The sequence below is a fragment of the Pieris rapae genome, chromosome 17 (assembly GCF_905147795.1).
Source record: "Pieris rapae chromosome 17, ilPieRapa1.1, whole genome shotgun sequence".
NCBI classification, from domain to species: Eukaryota; Metazoa; Arthropoda; class Insecta; order Lepidoptera; family Pieridae; genus Pieris; species Pieris rapae.
In genome coordinates, this window is record NC_059525.1 from 2,843,550 (window position 1) to 2,867,044 (window position 23,495).

A 23,495-nucleotide genomic window follows, 5' to 3' on the forward strand; every position below is an offset into this window, starting at 1 on the left:
TTAAAATACTTTGAGAATTTTTTTCTTAACTGTAAATAGACCCAGACTAATATTTTACCAAAGAACCCGAATTATGCAGAAACTTGTTCATTCGCTTAACGTAAGATATTAGGGAATAACTCTAGTAAAATCATGAGGTACAGCTCTTATGCCACAAATATCATGATGTGTCCAGGCAAAACATATAAAAAAATCTTTTAATTTGTTTATTTAGGCAGCCTTAAGTAAAAAATCTAAATAATGTTCAGGAAAAATGCCATGAACGACCTACCCTAGCAAAATGTGATATAAAAACTGTTGTGTCTGGGAGTACGTAGTGTGTGTGTGCATGAGAGAGAGTGTGTGTAAGTTTTACTTAATTTTTTATACATCAATCCTGTAGGAGGTTATATAAGGAATTTTAAAGGATATTAGGGTCTCACGATACAAAGCAATTTTTTTTAATAAGAGGTATAAATTTCTGTAAGAAACTATTTTTAGCAGTAAGACCGCCCATTTACATCTTTTATCTTCATTTATTTAATCTTATTTTTCTCTTGTTTTGTGTTATCGTGTTCTAATAAATTATTATTGGTATAAATAACAGACTAGCATCAACTTTAAACCGACAATTTATCGATACAATAGAGCTGATGGCGTCCTCACAGGAATGAGTCTAGTCTCTCCATTCTCTTTCTTTATAACCCAATACTCCCTGCCATTGATAATCTTCTTTTTCGATTTTCCTTTGGTTTTTCCAAACAAAGACTCGTAAGGCGGTGGACGGCTGTCATCAAATGTAGCTGGTTCAATCTTTTGTGATCTCTTTTGACGGAACCTTGGCTGTATGGCATCTCTTTTGGGATGAATGTAGCGTTTTAGGGATATCTAGAAACACAGAAATATTTTTAACTAAGTTATTTATACGTTATTAGTTCCCATTGTTGCAGAGTATCAGTAATCACGTATGAATTGGTTATTGCGTTTGAGCTTTTGGATTTCCTGGGATTATTAGTTAAGAGCTAGCGTATAAGGCCAGCAAAATTAGCTCTAGTGACTAGTGAAGCAAACGTACGTTTGCCTGAAGTTCGCGAAAGATGAGACGGACGATACAGTGTTTCGGGGAACAAAAATGAAAAACGTCAAATGTTTTTTTTTATATTTCAATAACTCGTAAAATATGCAATATTTAAAATATTATAATGGTATCATATTTAATTTTTAAAGATTTGATCAATTTAAGTTCATAAAACAGTAAACTTACTTCTGCAAGGAAGACGGCAACAGCAGCTGCTAATCCCGTCATCATAATGTAATATGTCATCAGGAGATCTGTGTTTCTCAACTGCCTGTCTTTTGATTGTAAGTCCAGAGGGCAGATCTTAGTATCAGGTAAGTTACGCTGAGAGAGGTGCGAAAGAATTCCCGAATGTATTACGCGCTTTATACTGTAAAAGTTGATTTATTTCGTCTTAAATAAGAATAATAATAAAAACTTTATGATTGTGACAAAATTGATCGAACGCTAGTCCCAACATTAGGGAAGGCCTGTGTTGTGGGTGACTAGATTACAGGAAGCGTCTTAGATTTACATCAAAAGAAACAAAATTCGTGTACGACCTCAATTATGCGTCAATGAATTAATACGTAAAAGGGTGTGTCATTCTGTCTTTTAATTGTCTCTGTCTGACTAGAGTTATACATATTTTTAGACATCCGACATGAATTGCCAAAACAGGGAGGGAAAACGGCACTAATACTATAATTATGAAAAATTTGTTTGTATTTACAAGCTCCAAAACTACTACTAAACTACTAATAGCATTCTAATGGTGTAGATCATAAGAATCCTACATTATCCCTGATGAAGATGGATCGTAGACTATATAGTATGAAAATGTCCAACCTTGTCTAGTCCATCATTTATTTACATAAGCTTTTCAACGTGTGAGTGTGTACATAAGTTTTTTCTTGCAATCCTTGACTATGAATTCTACGCGGCAGTCATAGCACAATCGTCCACCAAATACAGTGGAAATTCATTATACTTACACAGGATTAAATAGCGATTTCAATTTCGACTTGTGTTGGTATGCAAACGCTCTCCTTTTGGTCATGAACACACCAGGTGCAACTACGTACGTGCATCTTTCAGCTTCGGGCACGCCCAGCCTGGTTTTTTGTAAATAGTCGTTGTACATAAGGTATTGTAGAGAAACGCTTGGATGGACTAACACCGCTCCTTCGGATACGTAATTAAGCAACGAGGAAGGATCTCTAACTGACAGGAAACTACCTCGTCCGGACGCAACTGTTTTTAGTAGGAAATGTATTTCTTCATCCGGCTAAAAGAATATAAATATTAGGAATAATTGTAAGGGTTTTCTGATATGTTTACAAGTTTTATTAATTCTGCAATATTTCTTCTTCTACTAGGTCTCTGCCACTCCAAAATGAGAAGAGGTTTCTGCAAAATGACGCTTGCTCGGTTTGTCGATGAGATGATAAAGTATCTACTGGTTACGAGTAACTTAATCGCCGACATACTCCAACTATAAAGTCTACGGGATGTATTTATAACCAGAATAACATAACTCTTTGTAATAAAAGCAGTAATAGTTGATACTAATAATCTTACGTTTTTGACAGTATTTTCTACAGCGCTACCATCTGGAGCAATCCATCGATAGTTTTTCTTATATAAATCCTGAACTGTTTCTATGTCCAAAGTGAATTTCGATAGTGTCAAAAAAGCAGTCAAATTTGCTGTATAGAATGCTGATAATAAAATTATAAACAGCCACCATGTAGCAAATAAAACACGGGTTGTATCTGTAATAAATGTTTCATTATGTTAAATATGTATAAGTTTGAATCACCGTTGCTTTTTATGAATTTGTGGATGCCTTTTCATTCTGTGGGCCATTTATAACTTGTGTTAACCACTTGCTTGCTTTAACTTTTGAGCAAGTGTTTATTTGTAACGTTGTAATTGTTAACGTGTTAACCGTCGTAAGGAAACCGACATATCATAGTCGAAACATTTTAAAGTGATGATCGAACATGCTCATGAGTTTCTCCGAAAAGAGTGGTAATAAATTATAACGTTCTAGACATTTTTCTAAATTTGCCGTCATAAAACGCTTTTGCTCTTCAGTCTAATTAGATAAATTACTCTAATATTACTGTGTATACACGCACAACGACCATGTTTAAATTGCTACATAAAAAAATAGCTTTCATTTGAAACGTGTATTAGTATATATTCTTAGTATAAAGTAAAAAGTTCTTTTTCCTGAAACAAAAATATTTTTTCTTTTACGATTTTTTTTCCCGGAACAAGCGATATATTTCAATCAATCAAATGCCTTAATCCCAAATCTTGACAACACATTCTAATAATATATGGGTAATATTTCGTACACGTTCGAAAAACACGATTTTGTAATCTCGCACGATTCAATACTATGAAAATATTTTATGGATAATATCGCTGTAATTATTACCGATATATATATATATATCGATGTAAACATAATGGATGCAATGATAAATGATCGAAAACACTAAATTTACTATAACCTTGATTTGTACTTGGGTTTTTTACTGTTAAAGGCTAATGGCATCAAAAACATAACTTGTAAAAAAGAAATCAGTCAGCAACACCTCTACCGTAAAAAGGTGTTAGATACATGTAATACCAAGTCGGTTAATTTCTTCAGTCTCTACTTAAGCGACTCTCTGTCATAAATTAACTTAATTAGCTATCTTAACTTTTGATAGTTACTGCCATATCATTTTTACAAATATTTTATGTTTTAAATAAATACATTGACATAATGGCTATTTGTTATTGTCTATTAGAAACGCCATAGAGTTTTCATGATCGGTAATTCAGTGGGTGAGTGACAAAATTAAGTCATGATACATTACATACCCACACTTTTACACCATTACACAACACAACCAAATTGGTTAGTTAGGCTTAGTTAGATAAATTGAATCACAATTAGTTAAATGTATTGAATACTTTTTGTTTGTCTGTCCATTTTTTAAATCTTTAGTAAAATGTATCATCCATCACTTATCTTATCTTTGGCTATATTTTCAGTCTATTTGTTTGTTATTATATATAATTTATGTTAGCTGTAGGATTACAATAAATAAATAACATATATGACCAGAATAGTTTATATTTATTATTGCTATTGACAAAGAATAGCGAGAAACTTACTTGCAGAAGGAGACAACGAGGTACCCTGCTTAATAAAAGCTCCATACACGAACCAAAAGCTCGGAGATAGGCGTATATAATTCTCGTCGTCTGGCATTAACTTACTACGAAGCTTCGTCAGCAGTGTCAAGCACGGTCCATATATTATAACTGCTGCCAGGGTTAGTAACCTAAGAAAATACATATCTTACATTTATCTTATTATCTTATTATTTATCTTATAGATAAATAAGAATTGAAAAATAAATCGATTGAATCGTTGGAAGAAAAACAAAACACAACACAAACAAATTTTATTATGTTTTGATTACTTAAAAAAAACCAGGACTTAATAGAAGGTAAAATAATTATTTATTTTGTATAATTAAGATAAACAATCACGTGTACGAAGTAAAACTGTTATATTATATAATTACTTTATTATTACACTTTCTGATGTACATACTCAAAAGATCTTGCTGACGATGGGAAGCGAAGAACTTTACGTAACTATGTGTAGCTTACTTAAAAAAATTCTCAATCTATAGATTCTGTATTAAATACACACAACACGTGTTTTGAGGATTGTTAATTATTTCAAGATTTACTTTTTCCCTTACCAAACATTTTCGTCAAAAGGTGCAAGAAGTCCAGAACCAGCCGCCGATTCCTTTGGGCGTCTTAGCAACATCATCCAGTTAGACTCATCAATTACCGTTGAGAATGTAACAAATTTATCTGTGTTCTTGAGAATTGGAATAAATGCCGCTGCCACATCAATACGCTGTGGACATTGTTTTTGCTTCAAAATGTAATCCTGCTTGAGGCTTCCTTACCAGCAGGCCTGCTCTGTATAACCTAACCCACTCAATAATAAGCAACAGACGTAGATAGTAGACATAAGGCACCATTTTAGTTGCTGCGGAGCATGGTGTCATTCAAGCGCCCTCCATGACCTCGCCGCGTCTGGCACTACAAGTCAGCAGATACGGTCTATACGGTTGGTCGGTTGGATATAGGGAAAGCCTTCGATCGGATGTGACAAAGCATTCCTCTCGAAACTTTTAGCTCCCCAAGAAATTTTACGAATGGATCTCCAGCTTCCGGCTGATCGGAGCATAAAGGTCGTCCAGACCGAGCATGCTCCAATCTTAGGCCCGTGAACGTTGGAGCTGTGTATTTCTACATATCAATGATATTTTGCCAGCTTTAACTTAGAAATATTAATTCATTCAAGAATAAGTGTAGCAATTCCTAAAAATCCGGCAACGCACTTGCGAGCCTTCTGGTAATGTGAGTCTACATGGGCGGCTGCATCATTCATCAGGTGAGCTACCTTGTTGGCCCCTGACAAACCGATAAGTTTTCCATTTAAAGACTTACTTTGGAGTGAAGAAGCCCAATGAGGGATTCCTGTGGTCTGTCATCGCTATGCAAAATGTTCCCTTCCGGAACGACAACTTCGTAAGTGAAATTGAATTTCTTCTGTAATATATGTACCAAGTCGAATGCTACTCCCCTGCCTATAAATGTGCCATTTTCAGTCCTTTCCGCCCAACTATCAGGGTAATTCTAGGAAAAATACCGTTAAATATAGTATTTTTTTTCTATATATTATTTTTTTCTAGTTCGACGTCTGTTAAACTCACTCTACCAGAACGCTTCACTTAAAATCAGTATCGGTTCTCTGTAGCTTCCCACAGCGACTGACTTTTTTGTATTCTATTTCGATACAATACTGAATACACCCTTGGGATTGCGCGGTACAAAATATCAACATTGATGCCCGACTTCACGTTATAATTGTCGCTAATGAGAGTTACAGAGTTAAATAAATAATTTGTATTAAAAACTTGGCGATTGAAAAGAGTGGCGGAAAGTTTCTTGCCAGTTCTTCTTACCCGCTCTACGCCCTTGACTTGCGAACTGGTTGTTAATGTAAATTTACGATTAATTTAATTTGTTTTTCTTGACGTTCATAAGTGTAAAAGTTTACCTATATGAATAAAGATATTTTGAATAAAGAATGCAGCTATATTTAACATATTGTTTTCTTGATATTTGAATTATAATTTTGGTATTTTTTTGGATTGACGGCATCACATCAATATTTTTGAAGTATATTTGATTAGTATTTTCTGGCTTCAGTAAGTATTTTACCCTGTTTAATCAATTACTATAAATAATATAAATAATAAGGGCTTTTAGCATTTGTAATATAAAAAATAATATTATATCACTATTTGTGTGGGCACTGGAAACGTGATCACTATGCTTAGAAATTTGCGATTCCATTTGTTACAGATTTAAGTAAACGTGTGTCTAATACAATGTTTAGTAATAATAACGTATAATATATGCTCATGCTTATTTCGATGAGAAATGTAATTATATCAGATACCTACATTGATCGTTCCAATCCTCAAATGCGTGCCATTTACAAAATTTTCCAACTGGTGACGTTCAGGTTTAATATCTGGAAGACACAAATTTCACTTGTTATAGATAAATATATAATTACAAAAAATGCTTATCAAATTTTCTCCAAGAATTTTGTAATTCGGACGAGCGAACGTGAAAAGTCAAAGAACAAATAAAACAAATAAACGCTTTACACATAAAAATAATGTTTTTAACTCAAATGCAATATTATTAAAATCAGAATTAGTTTTGCAATTGCAAAGGCTCTGTATTAATTTTACCGACAACAGCATAATAGAAAACAAATGCTTCGCAAATAACTAAGTATTAAACATATACATATATGATAATTAAAATGATATAAATAATAATAATAACAATATTTATTTAAGAGACAGCTATTTTAATGGAACAATAAATCTACTATTAAAAGTAGTTGCTTTTCGTCAATCATCAATCGTAATTTTCATCACTATTTCTCTTCATAAGATTTACACAGTAGATGATTTTGGCTTTAGTTACAAAATTAAAAAAAAAACATCCAGATTTAGTTCAGTAAATCCATTATTGCTTTCTTTGGCATGACAATATTTCCAAATAATTGTAAATAATATATTTAAAAATATTATATAAATAATTAAAACTGTACCGTGCAATGGATTATCATCTATAATTCCGCAAAATGTCGCGTTGCACACAGTAGAAAAGATAAGTTCTAATCCCGCCATTGCATGTCGTGTACTGATTACCGTAACACAAATATCAAGCGGTGACATAGGGTGGCGTAATGGAGGGTGGACATATAAATATGAAAGCTTTAATGGTCGGCCAATCTCAATAATCGAAAGTATACATATTATGAAACTGTTTTATCAAAGTTTTAGAGTATATCTAGGCCTGTATTTACTTTGATTAGTGCGAGTGCAAGTGATTGGTAATTGAGGATGATGAGTGCAAGTAGTGTCTAATTATTGTTTTGTGGCTCTGTTAAGTAAATTCAGTTGTGAATAGTTTGGCAGGCACGCTGCAAGTGAGGGGCGCACGTGACGTCACTACGAAAAAAAATAGAACACACTTCTTAATTTTACAACGCAGCCAACTAGTCATCTGCACTAATGCCACTAATAAGTCGCTTTCCACACTTGCTCTCTCCTAATCACTAATCAAAGTGAATACAGGCCTTATAGGACGTTAACAAGAAGCTGATTGGATTAGGGACGAATGGCATAACCATAGAGTAGTGTTGGCCTAGTGGCTTCAGTATCCCAACCTTATTTCATGAGGTCGTAGGTTCGAGCCCCGGTTGGCACCAATTCTTCCACATATCTATGTGCTCTTAACATTCCCTAGAACGGTGAAGGAAACATTCGTGAGGAAACCGGCTTGGCCCAAAAAGTCAACGGGGTGTCAGGACATAATGACAAATGATCATGAAACAGATAAGAATCTGAGGTCCAGACGTAAAAAGATTGTAGCGCTGTTTTATTTACATTTTTATTCCAGAACCAAATAGCGGGGACTTTAAACTTACTTTAATAATAAATGAGCTGAAATTAAACATGTATCTAGTCTACTTATGAACAAATAAGGAACTAAATGAAATTTCAAAACTCAGTACCTCATAATTAGCTTTTGTTAGTTTTAAATGATAAAAGAAAACAACTGTAATTATTATTTGTTTTCATACGCTTGATGTAGACCGACATGCCCTACAAGGGAGGCAATAAGCAGTAATGATTTATGTAAATAACATGATATTAACTACAGGGTTACGGAACATTCAGATGTTATTAATTGATTCCACGTAACAGTAAAAATACATTATACATAATATATTATAATACAGAATCAAAATATTTTAATTAGTAAAAAAAATTTATGAGGGTGATCAAAAATATTTATGTTGAATCGGATTATGTTGAACGCAGTTTTATTTATATTTATACCTTTTTTTAGTTGTATTTGTAAATAGTTACGTACTAAATTTATAATTTTATAGTGAGTGCTTTGTGTGTAAGGCAAGGTGCTCTTAACTCTCTTATTGTTCCAAAACTAATATTATTTCTCTATACGAGGACTGACCATTGCGTGCCTTTCTTTTTGGAAAATATAACGGGGTATGTACTCAGGAATTTTTATTTTAGTATAAAATTGTATATATTTTAGTATAAAAGTGTTACAATACAATAGATAAAGTCTATTACCGTTCAGTAACATACTTCACTTGCTAAAGCACAAGAGAGAAAAGATGTACTGTGTTTTAGTCAGATTACATCATAATTCTTCAATATGTTTTATTTCATACCATATACCATAAAGTAATCAGCCTCTTGTATTTGACACATGTCATCATCAACGTAGGAGCGAGTGTTAATAGCGCCCATTAAAAGAAAATTCCATAAGTGCACAGAAGTCATTCAAACATAATACCTCAGGGATCAGAGTCCCAGACATCACGGCTCTTCTATACTGTAATAAATAAGTATATTGTAGTACATTATAGTTAATTTGATAATATTCAGCATATAACTTATAAATATCGATCTTAATAATGGTAATTGCTAATTGAAACTCAATGAAGCATGGCCATCTTCTGATCATTATCTATCTCGTTACTCATTCTTAATCCAGTGGCGCTACAACCCCATATTATGGGTCTTGCTTTAGCGGATTCAACGGCTTCTTTCATTATTATTCATTTCACAGACAAGTAGGTGGTCAACCTTCTGTCTGACAAATGTCGTCGATTTTTGCATTTGAGACGTACCGATTTTCTCGCGATGTTATTCCTCCACCTACGACTGAGATGATAGCCGTACGTTGAAACCCTAGGCCGAGAAGGCCAAGATTGCTCTAAATAATTTTTAGGCACGTGTGTAACCGAAATTCCCGAAGTACGTTGATTTTGGGTGTCTCAGACCCGTAACATACTAAGCGCTCCCGTTTTTTTTCTGTGCACGCAAGTTTTGATTATGGTCATTGAATGGCACTATTATAATCTACCACCTTTGGTTTGGAGGGGTGAAGGATTATGGGTCGTTTATCAAAGAAACGATAGTAATTAGCACAAATATAACTTTTATTTGGTAAGAAGATGAATGACAGCAAGAACACTTAGTTACAATCAACCTTCATATAAAGTGTTGCCACCTAGTTAAATTTTCAAAAACTATTTTACTTAAATTGCTCAATACTCCCACTAAAATTTAAACTAGGTACAAATATAAAAAAAAATAAACTCCTACTGAAATTAGAGTTGTGAAAAGAAAAACAAAATGTGATCTCTTAAATAGATAAAAGCTTGAGTTGGTAACGCTTTAGTTAACATATCTGCTAATTGACTGTTACTAGGAATATAATTTAGTTTAATTACACCCAACTCAACCTTTTCCCTTATAAAATTAAATTTCACATCTATGTGTTTGGTTTTCTTATGATAAACAGGATTGCTAATTAACTTAATTGCACTCTGATTATCAACATACAATGGAACAGATGTAATATTTTCACCTAAATCTAATAATAATTGCTGTAACCATAATATCTCTTTTGCAGCTTCACAAGCAGCTACAAATTCTGCTTCAGTTGTGGAGAGAGCAGTAGTCTTCTGTTTCTGGCTACACCATGTTATAGGTCCCCCATTCATATTAAAAATATAACCTGTAGTAGACTTACGCGTATCTACATCACCTGCAAAATCTGAATCCGAATAGCCAGTGAGATCACTACTTTCTCCATAACATATACAAAAATCTTTAGTATTTATTAGGTATCTAATAACACGTTTAATGGCATTTACATGTTGTTGACTTGGATCGTTTACATATCTACTCAAAACATTTACAGCAAAAGAAATGTCAGGCCTTGAAACAGAGCTCAAAAATAACAAGGACCCTATAGCTTCTCTGTATGGAAAATTAATAATATTTTCATCAATTTTCTTTGAAATAACAACATTTACATCTGCAGGGGTACTGGCAGGATTTGAATCACTCATACAAAACTTCTCTATTAATTTTTCAATGTAATCTCTTTGATAAATACAGATACAATTATTTACTCTCTCTATTTCCATTCCCACAAAATATTTCAATTTTAATTCTTTTATTTTAAATGTTTGTTTCAAATATTCTATAACTCTTTTAATCATTGAGGAACTGGAAGAGACTACAAGTGCATCATCAACATAAATTATTATGAATACTTTCACCCCATTGAAAATACCTACATAAACACAACTGTCAGCCTGAGATTGCACAAAACCATATTTTATTAAAAACTCAGTAAATCTTCTATTCCAACAACGAGACGCCTGTTTAAGTCCATACAGTGATTTATTAAGTTTTAGGATACAATCATTTTTAAATGAAATTCCTTCTGGTACTTCTATAAAAATATTCTCTTCCAAATACCCGTTCAAAAAAAGCAGTCTTTACATCAAACTGTTGAATTTCTAAATTATATTTAGCTGCAATAGAAAGGATAATTCTTATAGAGTCATATCTCGTTGTTGGAGAGAATATTTCTTGATAGTCAATATCTTTTATTTGATTAAATCCGCGTGCACATAAACGAGCTTTAAACCGTTTTACCTGATCATTTTCATCCTTTTTTATAGCAAAAACCCACTTTGTAGTAAGCGTACGTTGACCAGACCTCTCTACTGGAGTCCAAGTATTATTCTCTTCATGTGCAAGCAATTCTTCATCAATAGCTTTCAACCAGTCGTTTCTTTGTGGACTTTTCATCGCTTCAGCATACGTTTGTGGCAGTGACAGTTCAATTAGGTTTGCTTCAAAACGTCTATTAATCCTTGGTCTCAAATTTATGTTGCTTTGAATTAAATCATCATCTAATTCTTGAGAAGGTTCATATGTAGGGTCATTACTATTACAACTCAACATGGTATCTTCATTCTCTGATGATGAAGTTTCCACAAGAGTATCCTCTACATTTGTTTCTTGCATTTGATTTTGTTGTCCTAATGTCTTCACTTCATCGTCAATGTATATTTGTGTAATATTCTTCCTTATCTCTGGAACATTATGTTCTTCAAAAATTACATTTCTTGATATTTTAACCTTTTTGGTTTCTGGATTGAACATCCTGTAATTGTTATTATCATACCCAATTAGTATCATTTTCTCACTCTTTTTGTCAAGTTTAGTTCTTAGCTGATTAGGAATATGGACATATCCAATACTTCCAAACACCTTCACATGGCCTATATGAGGTTTGATGCCGTTCCATAATTCAAATGGTGTTTTCTTAGGAGTTTGGCTGGAGGAAGTCCGGTTTAATAAATATACTGCACAATTCACAGCCTCAGCCCATAATTCCAGTGACACATCCCTTGCGTACAACATTGAACGTGCACTCTCCACAATGGTACGGTTCTCTCTTTCAGCACGCCCATTTTGTTCTGGTGTATATGGCGCAGTACACTCATGAATTATACCTTCTTTGCTGAGATAGTCATTGAAGGTTTTATTCACATACTCTCTTCCATTATCAGTATGCAATATTCTGACACTATGCATGTACTTATTTTTGATCAAAGCATTGTATTTCATGAATATGTCCATCACATCACTTTTATGTTTGACAAAATATACATGCCTGTAACTTGTAGCAGCATCCTTAAATAATATAAAGTATCTCATACCTTGGATAGATGTATGACTCATAGGTCCACAGACATCACTATATACAAGGTCACCTGGCTGTAGTTCTCCTCGTATAGATTTGTGAAATGGAAATCTGCACTGCTTTCCATATGCACATGCTTCACAAACAAAATCAGTTTTATCACTGTTATTCAGTTTCAAGCCTTCTACCACATTATCAGCACTCATACTCTTGATTTGTTTTAGGTTAACATGTCCCAGTCTTTCATGCCACATTTTAATGTTATTTTGATCACTTTGAACTAAGTTACATGTATCTGAGACCACAGCTTTAATTTTCAATTCGTATAAATTATTTTCTGTTATTGTTGCACACATTACCAAGTCATTTCCTTTGTAAATGAATGCACCAGAGTCTTTCTTGATAATGATATATGATTTACGCATTATCACACCTTCTGAGAACAGATTTCGTCGCAAATTCGGAACATACAATACATCATGTAGTTCACTGTTCTCCCACTGTCCATTGACACATCTCTTTATTAACACCTTGCCAATGCCAGCCACTTCCACTGATTGTTTGTTTCCTAATGTCAATGATTTCTGGTTACATTCCAATAGTTCTACAAAGAACTCCTTTCTATAGGTCATATGTGCAGAGGCACCACTGTCTAAAATCCACACATTGTCTTCAGCTTCATGGAATTTGGTTTCTACATTAAACGCTAACAAGTCTGCACCTTCCTGTTGAGGTTTTCTATACTTGGATTTCTTTGGAGCACGACATTCTCGAGAAAAATGTCCTCGTTTCCCACAATTATAACATTCAAATCTGTGTTTACTGTTTTTATTTTGATTTGAATTACTAGCATTTCTATTCAGCTCACTTTGTTTTGGGCTATTTTTCCATCCTTTCTTAGCCACAAGAAGAGCGGTTTCTTGTTCTTCTTCACACTGTAAACTAGCTTCTTCATCTAACAAACGAGCAGTGAGATTGACAAGAGTCTGTTGCTCTGGATCCAAAGACATCCACGCTTGACGGAGTGATCTATACTTATAAGGCAGTGTTCCAAGTATTTTTGTTATCACAGCCATTTCACTAATACTTTCGCCACTTTCTTTTAACTGCTTGGCCAATGATTCCACTTTAGAAATGTGTTGAGCTACACTGTCATTTGTAGACATTTTATACTGATAAAACTTTTCATGGATCAACATTTTACATAATTCACTCTTCTGTTCGTATATTGATTCAAGTTTTGTCATTATTTCCTTAGCAGTTTCACAATTTTCTATTAAAGTTATTTGTTTAAAGTCCATCGAAGATGTTATAATAAACATGGCCATGCCATCATTCTTTGTCCATTCAACATTATTTCCAGCCGGTTTAGGCACTGAAATATCAATCCCTTTTGCTTTTAGGGCACACTTTATCTGGAATTTCCATTGCCTAAAGTTATTTCCATCAAATTTTTCTAAGTTTATTGACCGCATTGAATCCATTTTGAGGTTATTTTGTCAATTTCTTCACAATACGATTGTAACTTTTTCTTTGCTATTTTTCTTAAAACTTTCAATTGCAGAATCTACTGGGCCCATAACCTGAAGGATTATGGGTCGTTTATCAAAGAAACGATAGTAATTAGCACAAATATAACTTTTATTTGGTAAGAAGATGAATGACAGCAAGAACACTTAGTTACAATCAACCTTCATATAAAGTGTTGCCACCTAGTTAAATTTTCAAAAACTATTTTACTTAAATTGCTCAATAAGGGGCATGCTTTAATCACTGCGCTAAAACTACTCTGATAACTAAATTGTTAAAATGTTATTATACCGTCAACTACTAATTTGTATCTTTAAGTGATAATAGGGTCCAATAGCTATAGCCTCTGTATTGTTATTTCTACATAATGAGACACATCATTATAGAAAAATAACATTATTTAGGCAAATTAATGAATTAACCTACTTACATACGCAAAACGGACCAAATTTGAGCCTAATTGCGGAAATTGTGTCTACCTACCTACCTACTTAAATAAATTTTACGCAGTTTTGCCCGAGCCATCAAAAAAAAATTTTTATTGTCGCCTGTTTTTCCCCTTAAATATATATTTTTTTGCAAATGGTACTTTGATTTCAAATTACACGTCGAATGGATGAATGTCGTCTTTCTGTTTTTAGTCGTTTAAAAAGCAGTTAATTACAAAGAAAATTCAATTCAATGGCGTTAATAACTTGATGTCAAACGTGCCGTGCCAACTTAGCGGTTTTGAGTTACATAACAGTTTTTTTATAATAGTTGTAGTATTTGTATTGCATATTTTAAATTACTTCTCAAACCGAGTGTACAAGAAAAAGATTTAAATCGATTGGGCTTGTAATATAGAGCTATTTCTAATACATTGTCCTACGGGGAACGTTCTATATAAGTTGGCATCACTGATCTAGCCTGTGACATTGACGGATGTATATTGTATACCAATAACCAACCTAACACTAAACAAGTGCAAAAAATAAACATACAACCTAAAAATAAAGAAAAAAGTACCTCAAATACTCTTTAATTAAAGAGTCTTTATTATTTATGTGGAAGCTATAATTGTACTGAATGTTGTCAAGATGAAAGAAACCCAAATATCAAACTCTGAAAAAACTTTTGTACAAAAAATTATAGCTGGTGGCCACGTGAGTATATTTTTATAAAAAATGAATAATAAAATATGTATTTATACTTTAATTCATTTGATCATCATGGAACTAAATACTTTTCCAGCGTTTAGACGGGCGGACTTATAGTGAAACTAGAAATCTTCAAATCTCATTCGGCTCAGATTATGGAAGTTGTATTGTTTCACTAGGAGAAACTAAGTTAGTCCCGTTTTTATATATATATACTATATATTTTAATATTTTATAAAGTAACCTTTTTGTAACATGTGCTGACTTTTTATGATTTCTAGAGTCTTGGCGCAGGTATCATGTGAAGTGGTTCAACCAAAACAAATTAGGCCAAATGAAGGTATCATATTTATAAATGTGGACATCAGTCCTATGGCTGCACCACAGTTTGAGGCAAACAGACAAACAGATCACACAGTAAATCTCAACAGATTATTAGAAAAATGTTACAAGGATTCAAAATGTATAGACCTTGAATCTCTATGTATCGTGGTTGAAGAAAAGGTATGTTACACATATTTAAATTACAGTAATTAATTTAAGTATTAAAAAAATAATGTTATCACATGTATATTAAAATCTAATCATCTATTTAAGGTGTGGTCACTGAGAGTTGATGTTAAAATTTTAAACCATGAAGGAAACCTTATAGAATGTGCCAGCATAGCCACACTAGCTGCATTAGCTCATTTTAAAAGGCCTGATGTAACACGAGTGGGGGACAAAGTTATAATACATTCTATTGCTGAAAAGGATCCTATTCCAACAGTCTTGTACCACTACCCTGTGTGTTTGACTTATGCCATTTTTGGAAGCGAGTTAGTAAACTATTAATGTATATTAATCTGAATTAAATCTTACACGCTATGAAATTTTATGAGATTTAACTATATCATGCTCCTTTTTATAACATTTCTTTTTACAAAATTTCAGTATTCTTTTATCTGATCCAAGCTACATAGAAGAAGCAGTATGTATGTGTACATTTGAGGAAGGAAGTGCCGGTGGGGGCTTGCTTGTTGTTGGCATGAATCAATATAAGGAGCCCTGTTTATTAGATTTGACAGGAGCTGCCATACACAATGTTAATATAGTTCATAAAGCAATACTAAGTGCATCAGAGAAAGGGAAATCTGTTGTTGATGTCTTGAAGAAGGCTATAATCAGTGATGATACTTTAAGGTAGAATATTTTTTAGATTCAATATCTAAATTTAATATAAATAAGAAAACTTCCTACCCACCATCATAGTTCTAACTCTATAAATTTCAAGTATTATTTTCTATGTTAAATTAAAATGAGTCTACAAAAATAATCAAATAGAAGTAAATACTTGTCTAAGAAACAACTGAATTAATTACATTAAATAACTTTTTCAAATATATAATTAATGTAATTCTAAAATTTTATGGCATATCTACATTTGGCCGAGTTTAGGGTCAATGCAGCTGAAATTAATCAACCATTTATACTTGCACCTTATTGTATTTCTGTTTGTAATCACGTTTTTATCAGTGTTTTGCCTAAATATAACGAAAGGAATTTATAGAAAGGGCCATCTGAATTGATAAAATTGGGTGTTTGCTGTAGCACAATCTTTTGTAAGATTCCTGTGAGTAACAATTTATCCATGATAAAAAAAATGAGTATAGGTTTCACTAACCACTTCCTACTAATTCCTTATTACATGCTTCTTGACATCCCCTTTTTCCATCCAATTTTGACTTCAACCCATCAGATAAATTGTTAGAAGCGGAATAAGATAACAAGTAATTTCTAAAACTATGATATTTAATAAATTATATTTTTTTTTATTTTAACCCTATTCAAATGAGTGAATTAGTAAGAACTAGAGAAAAATTTAAATGAATAATCATGTAACCAAGCAACTGACACATTGAGGAATTTTTAAACATTTCAGTAAAAATATTAAATTGACACCTTATAATTTTTTAATTAAATTAAATTTAATCCTGGTTATCAATAACTTAAAATATATTAACCCTGCAATTTAAATGAGACCCATAATATATAATGTTCTCAGATTAAAGAGAGTCAAGATTAATTATGCAGATATTATAACAACTGAACACAAGCAATCGCTAATCAAAAAGGATCTGAGCATTTGCCTTAAGAATTATAATGCTAATGATATCAACCCAGAGAGTGATGTGGAAATGGATGATGATGTTCAAATAGTTGAACCTAGCAAATATGATGGTAAATATTTTTTTCCAAATTCCAAAGTAGTTCCAAATTATATGCGTGCATAACAATAATGCATTTAGCTATATCTTTTGTTTAATATTTCCCAGTATATATTCATACTTGTAACTTTTATTTTAATCTAATACAGTCAATTAAGGATCATATCCTGCTATGATATATAGACTAGATGTCTATAATTTTGTATAACCTCTTAGTTTGGGTTTTATTGTAACTTACCAACAATCATTATTCATATAAATAGTATTTTATTTACAATTGAAAACATTACAAAATGAAAATGATAAAACTATTTAAAGCAGCTATTGAAGTACATTAACATCTTCTAATTTTTCATTCTCATATAATCTATTTTTTTATTGAAAATTACAGTTGTACCAAATATTTTTTTACAGTTGTCCCAACATTACCCAAGACAGCTGAACTCAAAGTCAAGGCAGAAAAATCAGCATGGATAGAGATATCTTCAGAAGAGGATGATTAAATCAAAATAGTTTATACAATTAAATGTTATTAAATCTCTTTAACAATACTTACATTAATATTAGCATTGCATTTCCCTTTTTCAATTATCAATCATTGTATTTTAATATAAAGTAGAAAATCTTTTCTACACTGAATAAATATTATGAGACCACATGAATGAGTACATTTGATAAACAAAACAAGTCATTATGCTTCACTTCAAGGACACTTAAAATTATTAAGTTCATAAGAATTATTCATAATAATTATATAATATATGTACAATTTTATAGAAATAATTAAATGAAGATTGGAAATTAAGGAAGAGAAATTATCTAATCTAATAACTAAATTTAGTCTAAAAGTTCATAAATAATCACTTGAATTTACACAGAGTCACAATTCATTCCATTTTTGTGATCTAATTTATTACCATTAGTTTTCACCATATAAATGAAATATGTTATGATCTCCTTTTCATTAACTGGCAGAGACTTGAAGTGCTTTTGTATTACCTGTGAACAATGATTTTTATTTTAATCAATAGTAAAGGTTTGTATGGGGTGGGAAGTTGGGATGGTGTTGGTGGGAATCACTGATGAAGTGAGGTCAGCATTGCCTATAAAAAGCCAAATAAAACCATCTGCTGTGTTATGTAGTGGAACACTAATGTAAGCAGAACCCCGGCCAGTCCGAGTCATCCACGTCCTAGTCGTCCACCCTGGGACCTGCTGCAGCCACGCTTCCGCGTGCCCTCTACCTAGAGCTGCAGCTGAGCTAAGGATGCAGGGCAAAAGGCGAGCATTCTGCGCCTTAAAACAGAATCTACTCACTAGGGAGGTAACCCGCATAAAACCGAGCTTGTCTGGAAGCTTTAAAGTGGCAGCCCCACTATCAGACTAGGGCACAGTCGGCTAATCTCCTGCTTGCCTGAAAAACAACGATTCAAGAAACTGAAACAGCGAGAAGAAAGGCTCGCTGTGGACGCCCTCTGCCCCACCTAGGGGTTATAGGACATAAAGAAGAAGAAGAAAGGTTTGTATAACTTATGTCACGGATCAGAACCAATTTAAGTGTATGTAATTTATTTATGTAAGATTGAATTTACCATGTCTGTATGTAACATGGTCATTTGTTATTGACATGTGGGTTTTATTTAAAAACTTAAAATAGTATAATAACACATACTATTAAAATATAGTTCATAAAGTAAAACATCTTATTTCTTATGTGTTAAAAGTATTGAAGAATAAAATCTGAAAACATGCAACCCAGCACAAAGAGCTCATGTGATTCTAAGGATTTTTAATAAGAAATTAATAGGACCAAGGGAAAGGACAGGCTTTAATAATTATTTTACATTTTAGAATCATTCATTGGCTACCAAATCTCCTACATAGCTAATTTTTGTTGTACTTACATCAGCTAATTGAGACTTATTAAGTCCTGGCCTTGTGGGCACCTTGTAATGCTTCTTGTACCTCCTTAATGTATTCACTTGTAATTGAAACCAGTCTACCTCAGGAGAATCTATTTCTGCTTCATTACTGTCATCCTCCGAGTCTTTGTTCCTTCTCTGCTTGGTACGAGCACACTGAATCATTGTTTTATGATAATCACAGATGTATGTGTGCCTAGCCTATAAACATATTGCACAATAAGGACCTCTTAATTACACTGGTTATGAATGAAAATGTAATATATTTAAATGAAGTTCTAACCTGATGATCGATATTTAGTTTGAGCCTCTTTAGGGCTACAGTCTTTTGTATTCGCTTGCTGTATGACGCGTTGCCAGCAAGTCGCCTACATCGGTCACTGTCATCCACAAGGCAACATATTTGATCAGAATTACCTCTGGAATCTTCTTCTCCTGTACTAAACCCGTTGTTCATTTGATATTCCCGTTGAATCATATATAACAGGTAAATAAACTAACTCTCTGAATTCAACTTCCTTCTCAACGGTTTGTTAAACAGTTTACGTATTCACAAAGATTTTCGATTGAGGTTATGAGATGCAATAACAATAACCATTTTCGATAAATAACGCGACAAATAGCATAATTCGATCTCAAAGAAAGCCAGTAAGGACTAACTCTACTTTAAAGAAGCTCAACCATAAGTTATGCACTGCACTTTTACCAATTTGGAATGCCCATGGCTCAGTTATAAGTTAAAAAAAAGTCAACTTTTTCCACTTTTCGTATAGTTTCGAAGAAATAAATGACTAAACCATTACTGTAGCTTATATTTACATAAACAATCACTTTTATTTCAATCTATAACACAAAATGGATGTTTTACACCGACATTCATTGAAGTAAACGTCTTGACGCTATTACAAACGCAACAGCAATAGCATTTTTTTCATTTTCAATTCGCTCACAATCGCAATCAGAATACACATTACACACACATTTATAGCAGTATAAACTACGGAATTTAGGCTGTAATTCCAGGCAAAACCGAGTAAATTCGAATGTGTTGTTGAAAACTTCTTGGTGTTATAATGCACACAAATGTTTCTTGTCGTGTTAGTGTGAGTGCATTTCTATTCCTATGCATCAATACGTACTTATAGTTAAGTATAAACAAAAAATAAAGCCGAAGCTCTCTTTATGATTGGTTACAAAATGGCGGGATTTTCAATTTCCACCAATCAGTTAGTTTTACTAATGACATCGACTATTCATGTTTTCGTTACGATGTACGGCACAAAGTTCCCTACGTAATAAGCGCTGAAATCGTGTGATCGTTTTTAATAATAAATATAAAATTACATTCGGTAAGTTAAATAATATTTCAATTTGTTATGTGTGTTGTGTAATTCAATTAAGGCTTCATGAAATAGCTATTTGTGTCTGTAGCTGTGACTTATGCGATAAGAGATATAATTTTTGTGAAGATATTTTTAGTTTTACATTCTAATTTTGTAAGCAAATGGCTGCCGAATGCTGATTGCTGCGACGAAGTAGTATTTAGTGACTTCACAGTTTAAACTATACTTTATATACGTACGTACATACATAAACGCGAAGATACTACCACCTTAAACCTAGTTAAATTATAAATAAACAAATTACGCTTATGTGCTATATTCATTTTAATAAATGGTATTCGAATAATATATCAACCTAAATGTACTTACTTAGTTGTAATAAGTTTAACATTACTTACCTACCTAAAACGATGCCGTAGGTCTGTTTTGTTAATGTTTATTCTTCAAAAATACCTTATGGATGTCTCATAAAATTTAATTCAAATACCTGTATAAATTAATATTTATAATTATTTTAATTAAGGGTATTTTCGAGAATATGTATATATTTATGGGGTAGAAATTAGTGCCCCCTCTTGATTTAAGTACGATTTTTTTAATAAAAATTCAAACCTACGATTTATTATTTTAGGTTCAGACCCTATGAATTCTAGTAACAATATGTATAGAACACGATGTTTTATAAAATAAGCATTTGTAAATTGTAATAAAACACTAAAGATTTATAATTTCCCGTTTAAGGCGACTGCTTCACCTTAATAAATATGTATATTGATAATTTTCTATTGACACCTACTGAGTTCATGAAGAAATTCTTTTTATACATAGTGTTTGAAAATCGATTTAAAGTCTCTGATAATATGTTTTTTCTCAATATTTTTAATGTACTACTATTGTAGTGATACCATAATATAACTAACTAGTTTTATTTCAAGTTAAAAATTACTACATACTTTTAAATTCAAAAATGCACGTTCATTTCGATTTATTTGCAATTGGTTGCAATTATTTTTTTGAATACTTTTCAAATGTAATTCTTTCATAAATACTTAAATCACACGTCTAAAAATAAAACAGAGAAAAGTTTATAAAAAAAATGTAAACAAAGAATCTCATGAATTCGAGGGCCGGGAGGTACTAGGCTATAGGTACCTATTCGTCTTATTGACCGGTTGCTGGACGGGCTCGTTATCTATTTGGGTATAGGCTGTCCTTTTCTTTGCCGTATCGAATATTTTTGTGACGGCCGCTGCGCGTTGAGGGCGCCACTATATTCTAGTCATAGCGTCTCGTTACGCGACGTTGCCAACTGTATTGACTTTACGGAGACAAAACGTTACGTGCTTTAAGTGATCAAGGTACATAAAGCCGGCTTTTCGTCGTTATAAACATTGCGAATCTCGTGTTATATCAAACTTTAAAGTTGTGTGATAATTGATAAACATGTACCTGGTAAAATTATTGTGAGTCTTTGTTATAAAATTATCGGAATAGTAGAATAAAACCAGTGGTTTTCAATAATCAAGTGGGGTTTGTGTTCAGTGTTAGTGTTATTGTACAAGTTTAAGTGTCAATATGGATTGAGAGTTATTCAAACAAAATAATCATTAATTTGGAGGATAAAGAAACTGGTTAGCAAAAAGCGGGGATCTTGATATGGGGGATCGGGGAGCGACGGGGGGCGCTTGGGGTGCGCGCGACGATGCCTCGTGGTGGTCAGGAGGCGCAGGTGAAATACAGCACCAACAACAGATTAATGAAGACATAGCAAGAAGTACTGCAGCTGCTACTCACCAATTATACACATACAAAATGACTGGAGGCTTTTCAAACACAAGCGGAGACAATTCCACACCTAATTTTGATTATCGATTAATAAATAATTCAAGTACACGAGATGAATCGCCACAACAAACATGGTGGTACGCTGCAGGATCAGTTGAAAATCAACAGACCTCATCACCTACGGTAATAATTAGAAGTAACTCTGTTTTAATATACCGATGGCCATTGAAATTAGTTACATTATTTTATAAGACAAACTATTATTAAACGTTGACTACATTTTTATCAAAATAAATGTCGTAAACACCACGTGTATGCTACAGGCTATGTACGATTTCTTAATAATATGAGTAATATCACTTTCAATAACTTCCAAGGTTAAGGTATTTATAAAGTTCGGAGACTTGTTCAGATCAATGACCCTTCTACATAAGTTGCAATAACAGCATTGAAGAAACAGTCGCCCTAATTTACTATAATTTTATCTATCCTTAATTAACACATACATAATAATGTATGACGTCATATAACAATAGTAGAACAAATATCACATAATCAGTATATTAAGTATTAAAATTTTAAGTTCTAACAATAGTTACGGGCTACTCAAGACGCAGTAATATTTACGTTTATAATTCTTGTAAATTTATTCTGATCCCTATAAGTATATAAACTGGTTCTAGGATAGCTAGAATTTTATGGTTAAGTTAAAATCTCAGGTAAAAAGACAAAACTAAGTAAGACTAACTAGTATAAACTGAAGTGAAATGTAATTCTTACGAGTACTATATTTTTGCTATGGAGGTTATAGGACGTTACAAATGAATTGAACATACTTTGAAATAAAAATGTATGTTTAACAATTTGCTTGTAAAGAATGAAAATGGGACTCAAATTTCAATAGAAAAGCAACGGTTCATGGGGCGTATACATTTGCGTGTCTTTTTCATTGATCACGGATTTGTGTATTATCTCAAAATAATAGTTAATGTTTCAAGGAGAATTCAACAATCATGGTTACCACAAATAAAACCAAGATGTTTAAGGCATTCTGGCATTGCATTACGACCTCGAAAAGGTCGAACCATTTGATAATTATTAATAATACATATTTTAATGTGACTAACTTAATGCGTATATATTAAAGTGAAAGTAATTATTGAAGGTCGTGTCCCTGACTCGTAATGAACTTAAAAATAAGTAATAGGATAGGGCAACACTCGTTGGCGAGTACTTGCTACTCTTTGTTAACTTGAAATTTGTAATCAACATAGTATTTTTTTGTGACTGGCATCATATAAATTTTC

General features: G+C 32.7%; 4 protein-coding genes and 1 long non-coding RNA gene across 6 annotated transcripts in view; 3 read left to right on the top strand and 2 right to left on the bottom strand.

The window, feature by feature from the left end:
* Positions 1-7: 7 nt before the first annotated feature.
* On the bottom strand, positions 8-22,282 carry LOC111001230 (glutamate receptor ionotropic, delta-1). Its single transcript, XM_045631928.1, has 9 exons — positions 22,198-22,282; positions 6,598-6,668; positions 5,576-5,764; positions 4,813-4,976; positions 4,214-4,383; positions 2,618-2,811; positions 2,032-2,324; positions 1,244-1,427; positions 8-867 (listed from the first exon to the last, which is right to left on the bottom strand). The coding sequence occupies exons 1-9, from the start codon at positions 22,208-22,210 to the stop codon at positions 613-615; spliced, it is 1,533 nt and encodes a 510-aa protein (XP_045487884.1). The 5' UTR covers positions 22,211-22,282; the 3' UTR covers positions 8-612.
* Positions 14,710-17,796, top strand: LOC123689910 (exosome complex component RRP45). The gene is made up of 7 exons (XM_045631931.1): positions 14,710-14,937; positions 15,026-15,120; positions 15,213-15,435; positions 15,529-15,749; positions 15,865-16,113; positions 16,976-17,151; positions 17,553-17,796. Exons 1-7 carry the CDS (start codon positions 14,872-14,874, stop codon positions 17,639-17,641), a joined length of 1,119 nt encoding a protein of 372 aa, XP_045487887.1. The 5' UTR covers positions 14,710-14,871; the 3' UTR covers positions 17,642-17,796.
* On the bottom strand, positions 16,866-19,974 carry LOC111001229 (histone deacetylase complex subunit SAP30 homolog). Its single transcript, XM_022271030.2, has 3 exons — positions 19,344-19,974; positions 19,043-19,261; positions 16,866-18,137 (listed from the first exon to the last, which is right to left on the bottom strand). The coding sequence occupies exons 1-3, from the start codon at positions 19,536-19,538 to the stop codon at positions 18,009-18,011; spliced, it is 543 nt and encodes a 180-aa protein (XP_022126722.1). The 5' UTR covers positions 19,539-19,974; the 3' UTR covers positions 16,866-18,008.
* On the top strand, positions 18,052-18,764 carry LOC123689911. The gene is made up of 2 exons (XR_006750781.1): positions 18,052-18,174; positions 18,658-18,764. It is a non-coding gene; the product is annotated as an uncharacterized LOC123689911 (long non-coding RNA).
* The window catches only part of LOC111001226 (high mobility group protein B2), a 9,764-nt gene continuing 6,568 nt past the window's right edge, over positions 20,300-23,495 (top strand). Inside the window, exon 1 of one of the 2 annotated variants that reach the window (XM_045631930.1) lies at positions 20,300-20,409. Coding sequence is in view for 1 of the 2 variants with exons in the window: in XM_022271024.2 (XP_022126716.2) it covers positions 22,060-22,371 (312 nt within the window). In the remaining variant the exon portion in view is untranslated. Of the gene's footprint in view, positions 20,410-21,499; positions 22,372-23,495 lie in introns of those variants that run through there. The other variant, XM_022271024.2, reaches the window with a different exon arrangement.

What these genes read in the sequence shown, in the direction of transcription:
- LOC123689910 (XM_045631931.1), top strand. Translation starts at nt 14,872, where the DNA reads ATGAAAGAAACCCAAATATCAAACTCTGAAAAAACTTTTGTACAAAAA. An exon ending in GTATCGTGGTTGAAGAAAAG is followed by an intron (nt 15,436 to 15,528) that starts GTATGTTACACA and finishes CATCTATTTAAG; the next exon opens with GTGTGGTCACTGAGAGTTGA. An exon ending in TATGCCATTTTTGGAAGCGA is followed by an intron (nt 15,750 to 15,864) that starts GTTAGTAAACTA and finishes ACAAAATTTCAG; the next exon opens with TATTCTTTTATCTGATCCAA.
- LOC111001229 (XM_022271030.2), bottom strand. Translation starts at nt 19,538, where the DNA reads ATGATTCAACGGGAATATCAAATGAACAACGGGTTTAGTACAGGAGAA. An exon ending in AACTAAATATCGATCATCAG is followed by an intron (nt 19,262 to 19,343) that starts GTTAGAACTTCA and finishes ATATGTTTATAG; the next exon opens with GCTAGGCACACATACATCTG. An exon ending in ATAAGTCTCAATTAGCTGAT is followed by an intron (nt 18,138 to 19,042) that starts GTAAGTACAACA and finishes CATTGTTCACAG; the next exon opens with GTAATACAAAAGCACTTCAA.
- LOC111001230 (XM_045631928.1), bottom strand. An exon ending in TTGGGCTTCTTCACTCCAAA is followed by an intron (nt 4,977 to 5,575) that starts GTAAGTCTTTAA and finishes CAATGTCCACAG; the next exon opens with CGTATTGATGTGGCAGCGGC. An exon ending in CCTTTTGACGAAAATGTTTG is followed by an intron (nt 4,384 to 4,812) that starts GTAAGGGAAAAA and finishes GTATTTTCTTAG; the next exon opens with GTTACTAACCCTGGCAGCAG.